This window comes from Mauremys reevesii, linkage group 1 (genome assembly GCF_016161935.1).
Source record: "Mauremys reevesii isolate NIE-2019 linkage group 1, ASM1616193v1, whole genome shotgun sequence".
NCBI classification, from domain to species: domain Eukaryota; kingdom Metazoa; phylum Chordata; order Testudines; family Geoemydidae; genus Mauremys; species Mauremys reevesii.
Window position 1 is genome coordinate 104,957,987 of NC_052623.1, and position 16,623 is coordinate 104,974,609.

A 16,623-nucleotide genomic window follows, 5' to 3' on the forward strand; every position below is an offset into this window, starting at 1 on the left:
TCAAGTTGCAAAACCAAGCACTCAAAAATTAGGAGCTGCCCGAATTAAGGCTAACTGTGCAACCTAAATTCATTCCCCTGCTCTTTAATTACATGATCACATACTATTTTTAACATGGGACCTGTGTCCCATTCAGTGCACAGTACAGAGCTGCTCTGGGGATGAATCAGGGTTGTGTAGTGAAGGAGCCTGTTTGTAAGATCCTTCCCTTTGTTGCAGAAGTTGGGAGGTGTGTAGTAATGAGGCAGGGGGGCTGCAGGAAGAGAGAGAAAGGATGGTCTCATCTTGAAGGTGACTGAACGCCACCCTGGATAATTGGGTTCTATCCTTGCCTTTGCCACAGAAGTGGTTTTTACTGTATTCTTGCATCATACTCCTTGTGGCAGAGACAGGGGGACTGGCACCTAGGTATCTACCTCCAAGTGGGACAGTCATTGAGGATTATCAACAACTGAATAAGCTTCACCCTAGCAGATCAATGGGATGGCTGCAACCTAGGTAAAACCAGGTATTCAAGTCTGGATTCCAGGTGGGTGGTAATCAAGCTACAGACCACTTGAAGGGAATCTTCAACACCTGAGGGGTTGGGTTTGAAGCTGACCAGGAGGTTTACATGACAGAGGGGACTGGAAATTATAAATGGACCAGGTTAGCTGACTAGCTCTCTCTCTCTCTCTCTCACTGAGCAAAATTAGAATGCAAGACTGAGCAGGAGGAAGGAAAGAGGAGAGTGGGTGCAGTAGAATCCTGGACTCCCTGAAGAGTCAAGGACCAAATTCCAAAAGACTCTGGAAGTGGTGAGGAAAGTGAGACAGGGTTTGGCATGCAGGTTTTCTTGTTTTCCATAGATCTGTATCTCTCTTGTTCTGCCTATAATTAAAGTGTGATTTGTTTAGAAATCCTTTTGCAGAGTCTATGTGTTCTTGCTTCAACTATCACATATCCCTGAAGGATTAAACTGTAAACTAGAGTACCCAGAGTACTAGAGTAAAGGGTGGAGCTCTAGGGAAGGTGTGTTTGAATAACTGGGATGTCCTGAGGGGCCTAGGGCAGTTGGACTGCAGGATCCCATTCCCCTGGAGGTGGTACCAGACACATAGCCTGTGCCTGAAGTGTGTCTGAGAGGCCAGAGACTGTGGCTGAAGTCTGCCAAGTTCCAGGGGCAATCAGAAGAACACCGTTCCTGTGTGTGGGTCCAAACACAGCAGCCTGGTGTGCGACCAGCAAGAGAGAGCTTGACCTAGTGTTTGACAATGAAGATAAGAGAAATATTGAACAGCTGCACCATTACTTGAACACCATCCATCCTCTGTGCTGACTGAGGCAAGCAAAACATGCATGTGATCATGTACTTAAAGACTATCATAATACGTATCCAAAGTGGGGCTAAATTAAGGTTAAATGGGCAAGTTTTGAGTGCTTAACTTCGTAACATGTTTTAATGTAACTATATATAATTGAAAGCTACATACAAGGAATAACAGCATTTAGATGTTAAAATCAGGTTTATTTTAAATCAACAAAAACACAGTATTGTGGAATCAAGACATCATCCTTGCTTTTTCTTCTTTTTCTTCATGATTTTTTTCTTTAGGAAACAAAGAAACCAAATACTCATTAATTGTTTGTAGTTGTTTTGGTTTAATTATACATAAACTAGATCTCTCGTGCTTATGATATATAATCAATATATTGACTATATAAGTAACTGTTGGAAGTAAATATTATACTGAACTATGTTAGTGATTACTGTTTAAGGTCTCTCTTGCAGGAGAAAGAAAATGAGACAGGGAGTTAAGGCAGTTTGATTGGGTTGCAATCTCCAAAATGAAAGAATCAGTTTTGCCCACGTTCTAAATCAAACTGGATTCTACTAACCCCACAGTTAGTTCATGAGATAACAATGCTGGAATTATGACAGCGAACACTGATCAGCTCCAATGGTTCACAAAGGAGCCTGTGGTTTGGAAAACATAACATTTTAAATGTCTCCAGGACCATAGTATAGAAATCTCCTACACTTCTTCTTCATGGGCTCTATATTAATCACATCATGTGTCAGATCCACTTTTCAAATTAACAGTGGTCTGCCCTGTGGAAAACAGTGAAAACACAAACTGTCCCAAAAGGAAGTTTCCATCACACTAAATGATATTGGGAACACTTTTGGGGCCCACATAGGTTAGAGGCTGGAGTTGGACAGCTAAGCTAAATAGTACCAGCCTCAAGCCAGCTCAGAAACAGAGTGATACACCAACTGAGGGGAGAAGAGAAGGACAAGATAAGATAGGAGGAATATTAAAGAAACTAGAAGTACTGTAATAAAACCTATTTGGCATTCCCAGTGAAAGATCAGCAAATAAAGGACTCAATGCACAAATTATGGTTTCAACAAATGGCACCAATTTTATGATGCAAAATGGGAAAGCTCATTCTCCACCATTATCCAACAGATGGACTAGTCCATACCTCCTCAGCCAGTGTTTTTAACAGGTCCCAGGAGAGATGAGGACCCCAATGGAAAACAGCTCTGAACTGAAATCCACCAAATTCTGTTCAGTTCAGGCTCTTGTAGTATGCCCATCACCGCCGTATCGAGCACCTTCCAGAAGTGCCTTAAGTGACATAGCTAGTATCTATCACATGTGATCCTTTCTTTCTTACTTCCTCTCCCCAATCAGCCCTTCCTTATTCAAAGAACTGGGTTAAAAAAAGGGGTACTTCTAATCTATACTAAATGTAAAAAGGCCTCCTATGTAACTTACTGGTTACTGCATTGCCAGGTCCACTCACTCCTGGCCCTATGCTCAGGTTTAAGATAAGCTGTGGCAGCAATATGTCATATTATTTATTGTTGAGGAACACTGCCCCTGTGAAGTTGCAGGGTGGGATTTCAAAAGCGCTCAGCATTGGTCTAACTCTGCTCCCATTGAAATCACTGGTAAAATTCCCATTGACTCCAATGAGAGAAGCATTAGACTAACACCAAGTATTTCTGAAAATCCCACCCATTATAAATAGCTAGAAGCTTTAATTTAAAAGACGACTTTTGGTGGGATTGTAATGGAAGCATTAGATATGCACATACCCAAACTGATAACTACCAGATCTTCTTACAGTTACCCTTGTCCTACCTCACTACAGCACTCTCTACTGTTTGTTACTCCTATGCCTTGAGACATTTCTAAAATTAGACTGTCAGCTTTTGGGGGGCAGAGATCATATTTTTTAATTTATTCTCTAGCTGCCTAGCACAAGTTTGGATGCTCTATAAATAATAAATAAGAAGCAGAAGAAAAGACTGTGTGACTCAACCTCTCACAATGTTTCCCTGCCAGGAACTCAAAGCACTTTCATCCATCCCTCACTAGCCGTTCCCCCTGGATGGTCAAGGGGAGCCAGATGCTGAGCCAAACCGTGGGCTGGGGAAAATTCTTTCCTGTCATTCAGTGCCAATCAGCTATAGCGCAGAGCATGCTGAAAAGCACGGCAGAGGCACAATCGTTCATGCCAACCAGCAACATTAATCCAACAGCGCTTTCATCAACCTCAATCCAAAGCTATTCTCAAAAAGGACAGGATGCTCCATGCTCCCTGTTGGAGACAAAAGTGCTTTCCTTCCCCACCTGACTATCAACGTATCCCTATGCCCCTCACAAGTTGGAGGCAACTGTTAATCAAATAGGCAAAGTGTAAACTCAACAGTTAGAAGAAATCTCATCCACACTCCAAACCAACCAGCAGCAAGATAAGGCAAGGATGAGGGTGAGGTTGAATGCTGAATACTTCTTCCACTTCTCACCTGTAGGGCCAGCCAAACCACATCCACCAGTAAGACTGGGGCTTGAATTCTCAAAATAAGGAGATTGCAAAATGAAGGGCAAAACAAAAGAGTAAAAGCTAGTTCATCCACCAGAAAAATTAGTGAATTTTTTTAAAGGGGGCATAGTAAAACCAGAATTACAGTATAGGAAAATGAAAGGAAACAATAACATACTCCAGACAAAGACTGGGGAATAAAAAGAAAAAAAGAGGAAAAAAGACAAACAACTAATATGAGGGACTGGCAACAGCAACAGTAAGGAGACAGAGACTGATAGCTGTTCATATATTCCTGAAAGTGCACATGTGGTGACACACATTATCTTTTGGATTTGCAAGATAGTGTTGGCATTGATATATTATTTATCTTAAAAGTTTAAGGTGGCAATACATGCATTTAGCTGGTAACATTTTAAATACTATATTGCATTTGCCACTGATCCAGACATTGGGCCTGGTTTACCACTGTGTTACTCACGTTTTACAATGGTGTAAATCCATTGATTTCAAAGTGGCTACAGGATTAATCCAGTGCTGAATGGTAAATCATGCCCATTTTTTCCATAGCAAATAATGTTAAATTTTTGGGAAAATTTACAGCCTAATCGCTAACTCATGCAAATGTAAAATATAACAGGACCCACCATTATTTATTTATCTTGAATATGAAATACCTTTATTTTGCACAGGCTGTTTTTGGAAAAGAAAGATTATTCGGCATTTTGAAACTATGGGAGAGAATGAGAGAGCAGGCGGACAAATAGAGAAAGGGAAGAGAAAAACACTGAGGGAGAAAAGATGGGAGACTTTAAAAAGATGACAATGGAGAAGAGAGGAAAGTAAGGGGTTGTGACCTAGATTTTCAAAGATTTCAATGTCCACAAGTAGGTTTCTAAGAAAGATTTATTTATTTAGATGTGTTGTAACAATAAAAAGAACACTCCTGCAACCCTGCCACTACACGCCTCCCCAAATGAAGGCAGGGGAAGAGAAACAAACAAACAAAAAAACACACACACATCCTGCAGGCCTCATGCAAGCAAAATGCTTTCCTATTGAAAGCAAGAGAAATCTTGTTTCTGCACCTTGCAGTACTGGGCCAATAGAGAAGGGACATTAGAAATGGACATACTTAAGTGGGAGAAAACAGAAAGACAGTTATGAAAAACGGGGAGATGAGAAAGAAACAGAAAAATAGCAGAGAGAGAGAACAGTGATATACACAGTAATTAGTTTGCTACAATCTGAAAAGTATAACAGTTAATAAAACAGTAACAGTATCTGTGTATGAAATACATTAAGGACACATATTGTGTTATCAGGTATAGTCTCAATAAAAGAAGATCTAACAAAACAAAAACAGAATTTGCACCTCCTGGAGTCTAATTCCAATCAGGCATATATTAATGTATGAGTAATGAGTAAATAAATGTCTTATAAACAAAAAATAAAAATAAACCTCCAAAGTCTTCTGTGCTTTATGAAAATTATTCAAATTGAACCATTCGAGAGTGAGGGCAAGTCTGCTTACCCACCACTTGCAGCTCAAGTTGTAAAATATATATTCATTATCTGAATCAAAATGTTCAGCAGTATTATACTGAAAGAAATAACACTAAAAATGATCCATAAGAGATTTGAAAAGTGACACCATTTTTGTTTGGATAGCTTTTCAAATTGTTTCCAGTTTTGCAGTCCCCACACTTGCAGAAATCCTATTGAAGTCATTGGAATCTTGCTGGGATAGGACTGTAGAATCAGTCTCTTTAGCCCCAATTCAGTAAGATACTTAAGCATATGCTTCCATGGGTCTAATAACATCCTTAAAATTAAACATATGCTTAATTACATGGCCTTGGTTGTCAGCGTTCCAAAGATATTTTCTTTGATCCTTTTTTTCTATATTTATTTTTCAACGATAAAGGAAAATGTTGCTGATAAATGTTTTACGGTGGATTTTCGAAAGTGCTCAGTATTGGCCTAACTTTCCTCTCACTGATTTCAACTGGAATTTTATCATTGTCTTCAATGGGAGTAGAGTTAGACCAACGCTGAGCACTTTTGAAAATCCAAAACTTCATGTCAGACACTAACAAAATGCATAGATGCTTCTTTCCTGGATACTTTTTACACACGCAGGAGCGCTACGGATTCTTTAAAAGGCATGCTAGTGTTTAATATATTTTAAGTTGACAGAATCTTTTTGCCAAAATACATCAAAATTCCTCAAAACCCATTAAAATAGTGTCTGCACGTATATATTTGAATGATTACATCTGCAATCTGGGTTTGAGATTAATACATTCTCCTAGAGCAGTCACTTACTAGAATTACTGCTGTCATCCTTGGTTCCATCGAGAGTTCCATCGGGGTGCATTTGCAAGTAGTAGCCTTGCCTGCAATATAACCTGGTCACTATACCCTTGAGCTGGGGATCTGAAAGACAAACATATTTTGTCAGTAGCCTCAAAACTTTTTCCAAGAGTTATCCCTATTTCTCTCATTGTAGAAGGAAGACTGTCTCAGTATGTAACAATATCTGTTGGAGATGAAGAAAGAAAATTTCTTCCATCAGACTTTTACTACACCAGTTTTATGTCCTCTTTTCTCCTGTGAACATTCTTCATGGTAATTAACAGAGATAAAAAATGCTGAACTACTGTATGAAAAACTCTAGTTTAAACTACATTAGCCCCTACAAGGACATTTCAGATTGCAATTAACAATAATTTAATGTAAAGAGCCTCATTGAAAATATTTCAGGAAAAAAACCATTTCTAAAAACCCTGTTCATGTTTCACATAATTTAGATTTAATTACTATACTTCATTGGTCACTCTTAGGGACACTCACATGAAAAATCTGCCTGTGTTGCTTAGCGTTCAGGTTTTTTTTGTTTGTTTGTTTTTCATTTTATTCCCTACCTGAAGTGACACATTTTTGTGTAATATTTAATAATAATTGAACCTGGAAGGTACCCAAGTGCTTTATAGACTAATAAACAAGTATCACTAAAAACCCCAGCTCTGAAAAACAGCCATGCCTACAGCAGGACATAAGAGTTCTTCACTAGCAACAGCATTTAGGAGGAAAACATCTTACCTAGTGAAATGTAAAAGGGGAATTTTAAAAGGATAAGTGTGTTATCCCGAAATTGGAATTTGGCTAGGACACCAGGCTTAACACCTCTACTTTCATGAGAATTACCACTGGATTAAGGACCACAGAGCTTCAGCCTTATGCTTTGTCTCAGAGATGGTGCCTCATCATCATCCATAAAACCTTGCTGGCAAATTAGTTCAGTCCTTCCAGGGTAGAATGCCACCTTCCTGCAGTAGCTGAGTTTTCCTTAAATGTCTCTCATCAAAATACATACCAGGCCCAACTCTGCCTAACAAATTAGATATGACTGGCTAGCAACCTGCGGGGATACAGCAATAATTTTGTGTTTCTGACATCATGTTCATCTCCATAACGATTAACTAATATCACAAAGATTTTATTAGAATTTCAGATGAGTAATTAGTAGGATGAATAGATGAAATCTTAAGGAATACAGATCCTGTTTTCATGCAAATACTCTTATTTAGGGCCAGATTGTGAACCCCTTACTCATACTGATGAACTATTACTCTCATGAGTATTCCCACTGACGTCAATAGGATTACTTGTAATATGAGTAAGGAGTTCAACAGCTTGGCTCTTAATGAACAAGGAGATTGGAATATGGAAAATAGTGGCATATAAACAGAATTATTCCTAAATAGAATGTTTACAAAGTTTCCCAAAAGGCATCAGCTAGTATTGAAGGATCTACATAAATGATTAATTTGTCAGGTTTTTGCAATGTATTTGCTATTCATAAAATGTGTTAAAAGTCATTCTTTACACAAACAGAAACATTTAAATTTACTTTTTCCATTTTACACTGTAAACTGTAAATATTTCAGAGGCTTTTATCATAAAGACTATAGATCAAAAATGTTCAAAGTATTATGAAATATAAGCAAATGTTCCACAAATATGCCGTATTACAGTCAGTCTTGCAAACCCAGCTTTTCATGAGTGACTCATAACTGGACCACTTGTATAAAGATTATTTATGTCAGCAAGGCTTGTAGAACCCTTACACAGGACTAGTTTGACAAGTCTTCTAAAAGAACTGGAGTATACTGTCTGCCTTGAACTACTATCTTAATCAACATAATCTGGATACTGAAAAACATTTTAATCACTCAAAAAAACCCCCAAAACACTGATCAGACTGGCACTACACATATGTAACCATTTTATTGTTGTGTTTCTAAACTGATAAGCTTAAAATTATAAATCATTCCTGATACATATTAAAACTGCCAAAATTGCAAAGATCAGTAAGAAAATATTTAAAGCTAACTTGTTTGACAATTCATGAAGCATTTCAAGAGAAGGGAAAAGGAGAAAATACAATGTTAGTAAAGACATAGGTAGTTATGTCTATGCTCAAAGCTGAAATGAATGCAAATAAGCTTTCAACTAAATGGAAAAGGTACTATTTTAAATTTAAAAAATCACTGTCTCCTAAGAAGGCTCAATTAAAGTCAATCATTATCAGAAACTGTTTACATCTAATGCGCTGATTGACAAAGTTGAAATTTAGAATAGACCAGGGGTCGGCAACCTCTCAGAAGTGGTGTGCCAGCCAAGTCTTCATTCATTCACTCTAATTTAAGGTTTTGCATGCCAGGAATACATTTTAACATTCTTAGAAGGTCTCTTTCTATAAGTCTATACTATATAACTAAACTATTGTTGTATGTAAAGTAAATAAGGTTTTTTAAATGTTTAAGAAGCTTCATTTAAAATTAAATTAAAATGCAGAGTCTCCCCGGACCAGTGGCCGGGACCCAGTCAGTGTGAGTGCACTGAATATCAGCTCGTGTGTCGCCTTCGGCACCCATGCCATAGGTTGCCTACCCCTGGAGTAGACCATCAAAAGTATACTTTAATCACCTTTTAAAAGCAATTTTCTTAGCTATTTAAAAAAATAAACTCGACTTGTTTTTAAAGAGGTAAACAATTGTATTGTTGATCTTTTATTTTAAACTAGCTCTTTTTTATTAGCTATACAAAATTACGTGAGTGAAAATAATCTTGTGAGTGAACACAAGTTAAGCCAGAATTTTGGGGTGGGGGCTTGTGTGCCATGGGCAGTTCTTTTCCATTTAACATTTTCTTGCCAAGACTCAAATACTGCAAAGTAATGGCAATAAGGCAGGCCACATTCTATTAGTAGTCTAGACATTGCATGTAGTGTGCATTAGTAGGCTAGAAATGCGTGAGCTGCATGCGTTGGGAATGCTTTCACCTATCAAAGATGTATTCTAACCTGGCCAATTGTTACGTGAGCATGACTCCTTCATTTCAAGTTTCATTTTAAAAATTATTGGAATTGATTAATATAAAACATATGCTTCCATTATGAAAAGTAAGTAGTTCTTATAAGACAGAGAAAATAATGGAAGAAAAAGGATATAAAACCTTGTTACAATTGTCTGTACTATCAAAAAAATCTTTCTTTTTAATTTTCCTTTTATCTCTACATTCTTACGACCCCCTTCTCCCACTCCCTTCATGCTCCACAAGCCTAGGTATCCTACCAAAAGTTTAGTTTCAATTTTCCTGTTGGAAAATTATGCCAAAAAGCAATTTTCCCCTTGAAAATTTCAATCTCAGCAAACCTCTTTTCCAATAAGAAAATGACCAGCCCTAAATAGTAATACTCAGTACTTGTTTATTGTAACTCCCTACACCTTCAAAGCACTGTAGAAACATGGATTAATTAATTAGTTAAAGGAGTGCTCAAAAGATTAAATTGCTCAATGAATTGGTAATGAGAAACGAAGCCTTTCATCTCTGTGTTATCAGCCCAGACCAAGTTATTGATATTTGAGGGGTGTGTGAAATTATTTGTTAATCTCAATCTAGTTCACAACGAGCAAGTGTTCTCCTCACAAAAACTGTGAAAATTAGTCTCATGGTCAGCATCTTTAGCAAGAGATGTAGGGATGACAGGGCAGGGACGCCGAATCTTACCCTTGCAAATATATAGGTGGCCTTCCAGAACACAACTGAGACACATTGGCAGAGAAACCTACTACTGCCTGTATTATAGCTGTTCTGTGGCTAAACAGCAGACTTCATTCTCTAGGAGTTTCAATCTGGTACCTTCCACAAGCACTACAATCATTTAAAGATATTAGAGGAAGTATAAGTCTGTTCAGCTTCAGAAAGTTTCAGAACCAGTCCGTAAGGGCCTTACAGCATATACAGTTCACTGTTTTTTGTTCTTTAAGCAGCAATAGTTTCCTAATAAGAATGGGATACAGAGTACTGCCAAAGGACTGATGTTTATTACCTGTGCACACTCACATGAGATATGTCAGGGTTACAGAAGGTTATACTATATCCCAGTAATATGATAGGCATCAGCATTCACGGACTGGCTACAATTCATTTACTTCCTGTCCCCTCATTCCCCTGCCCTTTGCTCCTGCCTAAACTAAACACACACAGAAAAAGAGTATCCACTGAGACCAACCACAAAGAAATATAGTCAATTAAACACACAAACAAAGAGAGTGAGGGTAGATGACCTTACCTCAATACCTCAACTACTGTAATTTTTATCATGTCCTGTGCTATTTCTTTTTCTTAAAGCCCTATTCCCTAGTGTCAGATGAGTAAGTGAGAATATCAGCTTACATTTAAATAAAAAAGTTTCTAGCCTTCATGACTGTGCAGAAAAACTTGAAAATATGAATCCTAACAGCTATAAAAAAAAAAGCTCCAGAGGACACATTTAAAATATCTATTTTTAAAAATATGATTTTGGTGGCCTGTCTTATGATTTTTCAATACTTGCAACTGGTAATATTGTGACTCCCCCGACAAATGAGGGAATTATTCTGACTCTTCTTGGACATCTGTCAGTAAGTGCTCTCTCTGAAACTCAATGGGTTTTTAATTATTGATCCACTTCACCTCAAAACGGTTACTTCTACCATGGCCCGTGTGACACCATGAGTGATTCTGCCACTTGGAGACTGTGTTTGATATTCTTCATTGTTAGTGATACTGATAGCAGCATTCTTGGGGTCCTCAAGAAGGAAAACACAAGTGTCCTCTTTGTTTTGGTTTGTTTTTTTCACGTCTTCTCTTCTTACAGCAGGGCTGACTGTCAGGTGCCACAAATGTCAAAGCCAGGCCACCAGGGCTGACAAGTGGGAGCATTATTCTCTGTGCCACTGAGCTGCAAGGGCTAGAGAGACAACTGCTGGTGAGACGCTAAACTCACTGACTCAGCAGGGTCAGATGACTAACAACAGACTGCTGATTGGCTTCCTGTTCCTGTCCCATTTCTTGTCTGAGCAAGTAGTCACTAGGCATGTTGCTGCCCAGATTTCTGAGATCAGGTCCCTGCTTTCTCGCCTGGTTCCTGCTCCTCGTTCCTGATAACATGCCTCATCCCTGTTCCTTTTACCATGCCCTGTTCCTTGTTCCTGATGCCTGCTTCCTCACCCTAACCCCAGATACTGACTCTGGCTTTGACCCTTGGCATGACTTCTGACTCTTGCCCTGGCTTTGAACCCTGGTGTGACCACGACCCCAACTCTACTCCTGACACCAAACACTAAGTCAGATAGCCCACATTACAGGCCCTGACACCGTTAGAGTGCTTATGACATATCACATTGGTGGAGAGGGTGTAGCTGTTACTTCAGCAAGTTGCTAGCCACTTTCTGTTTGAAAGACTTACAATGGGGGATGACTTCAGCATTCTTTTAATCTATTCTAGTTCCCTGGCATGTAGATCTTAAGCAACTTTAGGATCTACTGCTATAGGATTAGGAAGCAGGCTAAATGTTGGCACCAAAATTTTTGTCTGTCTTTCTCACCATAGGTATCTGAACTGGTGATCCTAATAAAATAACGTAAAGTGTGTGTGATATTCTAACCATGTTAAACCTGGATCCCTTTAATTCACTAGTTGTTTTTTTAATTGAAATCTTTGCCATTTGTACTGATTTATTCATTAACCATTCAACTGTACATAGAAAGGGCATGTCAGTCTGCTTGAACTAGCGAAGTGAGCTGCTGGTGAATTGCTCATCTTCTCATGATGAGTCTGTGATATCACACTATTACATTCCTTTTCAAAGTTTTGTGCAACAACTCAAATTAAAGGCAGAGCAGCAACTTTCAAATTAGAGGTAACCTTTCCCATAAAATTCAGACAGATCTGCACCAAATTTGGGCTAAGGATAATCAAGAACCTCAAAGTTTTCAAGGTTCTTTTGCATTTTGTTGCTAGCATTTCTTGCAGGTTTTCCTCTTGGATACCTTATCTTTGATGGCAGCATTCATGCCTGTCCACAACAGAACATCTCAGGTTCTGTTCTTACACTTCTTAATACTCAGATGGACACTGTGGTAACATTTCTTATCTTATGCTCTAAAATATCATGACATAAGATTCTTTGTAGAGAAACATATGCAACAATCACGCCTCAAAAGCCCCCCCTCCATTTTTTTAAATGTTCAGATGTGCCTGAATTTTTTTTCTCTTCACCATCTATCTAAAAAAAAGAACAGGAGCACTTGTGGCACCTTAGAGACTAACAAATTTATTTGAGCATAAGCTTTTGTGCAAATTAGATACCATTAACTCTGGCTTGAATAGACACTGGGAATGGCTGAGTCATTACACTACTTGAATCTATTTCTTTATGATAACTATCCTTACACCTCTTGTCAACTGTCTGTAATTGACCATCTCCATTATAACTACAAAAGTTTTTTTCCTGCTGATAACAGGTCATCTTAATTAATTAGCCTCTTAGAGCTGGTATGGCATCTTCTGTGTATATATATATACTCTTCTTATATGTGCCATTCTATGCATCCGATGAAGTGAGCTGTAGCCCACGAAAGCTTATGCTCAAATGAATGTGTTAGTCTCTAAGGTGCCACAAGTATTCCTGTTCTTTTTACGGATACAGACTAACACGGCTGCTACTCTGAAACCTGCATCTATCTAGAATTACTCTTTCAAGCTGGGTCAGAAAGGGGCAGTACTTGACCTTTATTTCAATGTTTCTTCCTGCATCTCATTGCTTTCACTCTTTATAGGCACTTTTGAAAGCATGTAGAACGTAAGAAGCTCTTTACTGGGCCTCTCTCACACACTTATCACTTCTGCAATTTCATAATCATTTTCTGACATCTAGGCGATACTATGCAAAATGATTTCTGTACTATGGCTTCTAACTGTTTATGGTCTGCTTCTGCCTTGACTGATTTCTGCACACACACATTAATCAAATCATTCACCATTAAAACACTCTTGACAGTATTTGTTTTTTTCCAATCTGAACATTGTTCTATTGTGTGTTAGTCAATGCTTTGGAAGCATTTACCACTGGGTGCTCCTTTTGCAGAGGGACAGCTTGAAACCCATGTGACCTTGCATTGACAAATTCTAGGATCTTTGCTAGTCTATAAATATTTCAGTAGAGATGCTTCTGTGACAACTCTTTTTTTAAAAATTCCCCAAAGCTTTTATCTTGTCAAGTATGCTAGTGCCATTCTGTGCTGTAGTGAATGGCACACTAACATTATGCTGTCTGTCATTATGAAGTTGGTCTTTTTTGGCCCAAATCAGCAGATTATCGGCAATTATTCCCATACCATCCAAACACTCAAAAATCCAGGATTTGATGCTTCAGAATGCATCAGGGGCTGAGACAATCCCAAGCAAAAGTCTCTTAAAATATGCATCTATGCAAAGGGAAGTTCAAGATGCCAAGTTTTGCACTTTTTGTAGCCTTGGTGTGCATCTGTGACACAGAGTCCCATTTGTAATTTTCTACTCATCGTCAGCATCTCTTGTCAGGCCAGGCATACTCACTACACCTCACATTTTGGTGTCACGATATTTATTTAAAAAGTGGCATGTAACACGTTGTTTCAAATCTAATAACACACTGGTGATGAATGTGAAATGTTTGTAACACCTCTACATAAAGGAGAAAGAAAACATGGTGGCAGATGCCTTGTCCAGGAAAGTGGGCACTGACCTGCTACCTCTGGGAAGCCAGTTGCTAGCCATCCTGCATCTTTGTAAGATGGGAGCGGTGTGACCTAACAGCATCCCAATGCAAAAGGGCAAAGGGCCCGCTAGTATAAGGAAATGAGTTACAGCTGGCCTGACCATTTCAGTGTACCCCAACTCCTTATGGTTATAATCTGTATCTAAAAGGTGTAATGCAATATGGCATTGAAAAAGTTGTAACTCACTGATCATTAAAAGGTGTATATCAAGAGTTATAGATATATATTGGGATGGTGGCTAAATTGTGTTTAAATCAGGCATGTTGGGGGAGGTGGGTGGTGGTAAACAGATCTGCCCTAGACAAAGGAATGTGAATTTGTTTCTCTGATCAGCCTGGTTGTCAGGCAAACCATGAAGATCCAGTTAGGTAAACAAAGTTATCAAGATAAAAAAAAGCAGGGGAGGAGAGAGCTTTTAGAAGGGAAGAGAAACTTTATTTGGGCTGTAAAGACAGAGGTTTGAACCTCAAGTGATAAGCAACTGAATCAACTGATTGTATACAATATTACTGTATTATACAAATTTGTTGAGTGAGGTGTTTGATGAAAGCCTATAACACACTGGTGATTAATATAATAAAATGTAATTTTTTAACATTATATAAGGAATTGTGGGTATTCATTGATATTAGGCTTACAGGCTATGACTAAACAAAGGGAGAAAATAGGTCTCTCCCAAACAGGAGGCAACATCACAGCTATCTGTCTCCAGTGACATTAAGCAAGTTGTGACCAGAAACAATGGAAGCTCCATTACACAAAAATTAGCAGGGGGATGGGAAGCCCACAGGAAGGGAAGAACAGACTTCAGTTTCAGTTACAGCTGCTGTGGCAGTTGGGACTTTAAAAGCCAGAGGCAGAGTGACCAGCGGAGTGAAGTGGACAGGGGATTGCAGACAGGGGAGTTTGAGAGGGAGTTTGACAGAGGGAGGCCTACGATGGTTAGGAAGACCTGCAACACCTGTGCCAGCACTGCTTCTGTCTCCTCCACCTGAGCCTGTAGCCAGACAGAGCGCCTGAGCATGGATGCTGCTACCCAGATCCTGGTGTGGTTTTGCAGAGACTGTGATTTGCAATTCCCACTTACTGGGGGGACCATACAATGTGAAAGGTGCTGGCCGCCCTTCCCACAGCCCCCATTAGCCTGGAGTGGCGAACCGCAGCCAGTGGGAGCTGCGATCGGCCGAACCTGCGGATGCAGCAGGTAAACAAACTGGCCAGACCTGCCAGTGTGCTTACCCTGAACAAGCGGCGGACTGGCTTTGAGAACCACTGGTCTAGAGTCATTGATGGCTTGAAAAAATACAGTTATTGGACTCAGGATATGAAAAAAGTCTGATCCATGGAGAACACCCAATACCAAAAAGGGAAGAAAATTTGTACTGCAGGAGTTAAATTGGTGACTACTGATCATCAGCCATTGCAGACAACAGCAGTTTTCAATAGACAGTCTGTCCATTACAGATAGCCCTGACCTGGAGGACATGAACCATGCACCCTCTGATAATCCAGACCCAACTATGAGTGATGTCTCCATGCCTGAATATAGGACTTGAGTGGGCAGACTCATACAGAAATCTGCGTTCATGGCAGATTTCCTAGAAGTTACTGTTCAAATTCTTATTCAACTAGAAGTGATCAGTGCAGACAGAATCTCCACCAATAAATGGTACTGTATATTTATATTAGTTTTAAATAGTTGTCTTGTGTGTTAGTATGTTGTTGTATCTGATCTGGGGTGTTTAGCAGGAAATCTACAGCCTGTGTGTCCTGGGGTTAGTACTTGGAATGGTCCAACAAATCCTTTGATTTCTGTTAGTAAGTGTTATACAACCCTTGCATTCTGAAGTCTAGACATGATCTCTCCAACTGTTCTGATGGGGTACTACTTGCATTTTATGGCCTTGCTCAAATTTTTCAGTCTATTATTTAAACAATACTGTTAACCCAGTCAGCTGGTGTCTGAATTTGCTCAAGAACATCTAATTTTACCATCTGTTCATGTTCAGTTTTTACTTTATGTGTCTCGGTGCTAACGGGACTTTATATAGTGTATGCATTTTTAGTGGGACACTGGTTTCTATATTGACATGATATATTATCTACTTAATGCACCCCAGGCCATTAAATATCTAAGCAAATTCTCTAAGAACATTTTTGTATCCTACTGAGAAGACAAGTTATACACCCATTGATGATTTGAATTTGCAAACTGTTCCTTCAAGCCAAGCTCACAAAAGATTTCCCATTCCACTGTTTTATATTCTTATGAGTAGTATCTGCCTTTATGCAGACATGACAGTATTCCTGTGTTACATAGGTTCTTTTTGTACCTATTATATGAGACACTCATTTGTATATGCTTGCTTTGATTACGTTGCACTCGGCTCCAGTATTTATTGTGAAATCCACTTTTTGTTCAGTTATTTCCAATGTCAGTGACTAATCTCTTGTACACTCTTACTCTGTAAACATTAAGAGACCCAACAAAGAATTGTATTGATGAGATGAATTTTGCTTTTGTATTCTTTTGCAATTTGTACTGAAAATGCCACACTTTTGCAAAATGGCTGTTTTTGTTGCATGCATGACATCAAACCCCTTGTGCTAGCATCTTTGCATTTATGTGATGATTGCTTCCATATTTGT

The 16,623-nt window shown here is 38.9% G+C and overlaps 1 protein-coding gene across 3 annotated transcripts in view; it reads right to left on the minus strand.

Annotated features, from left to right (window-relative positions):
• Positions 1-16,623, minus strand: part of FGF14 (fibroblast growth factor 14) — a 684,378-nt gene that overhangs the window by 196,172 nt on the left and 471,583 nt on the right. For all 3 annotated transcript variants that reach the window (XM_039528332.1, XM_039528326.1, XM_039528342.1), the window contains exon 2: positions 6,148-6,258. In XM_039528332.1, the coding sequence (XP_039384266.1) occupies positions 6,148-6,258 (111 nt within the window). The remainder of the gene's footprint in view (positions 1-6,147; positions 6,259-16,623) is intronic.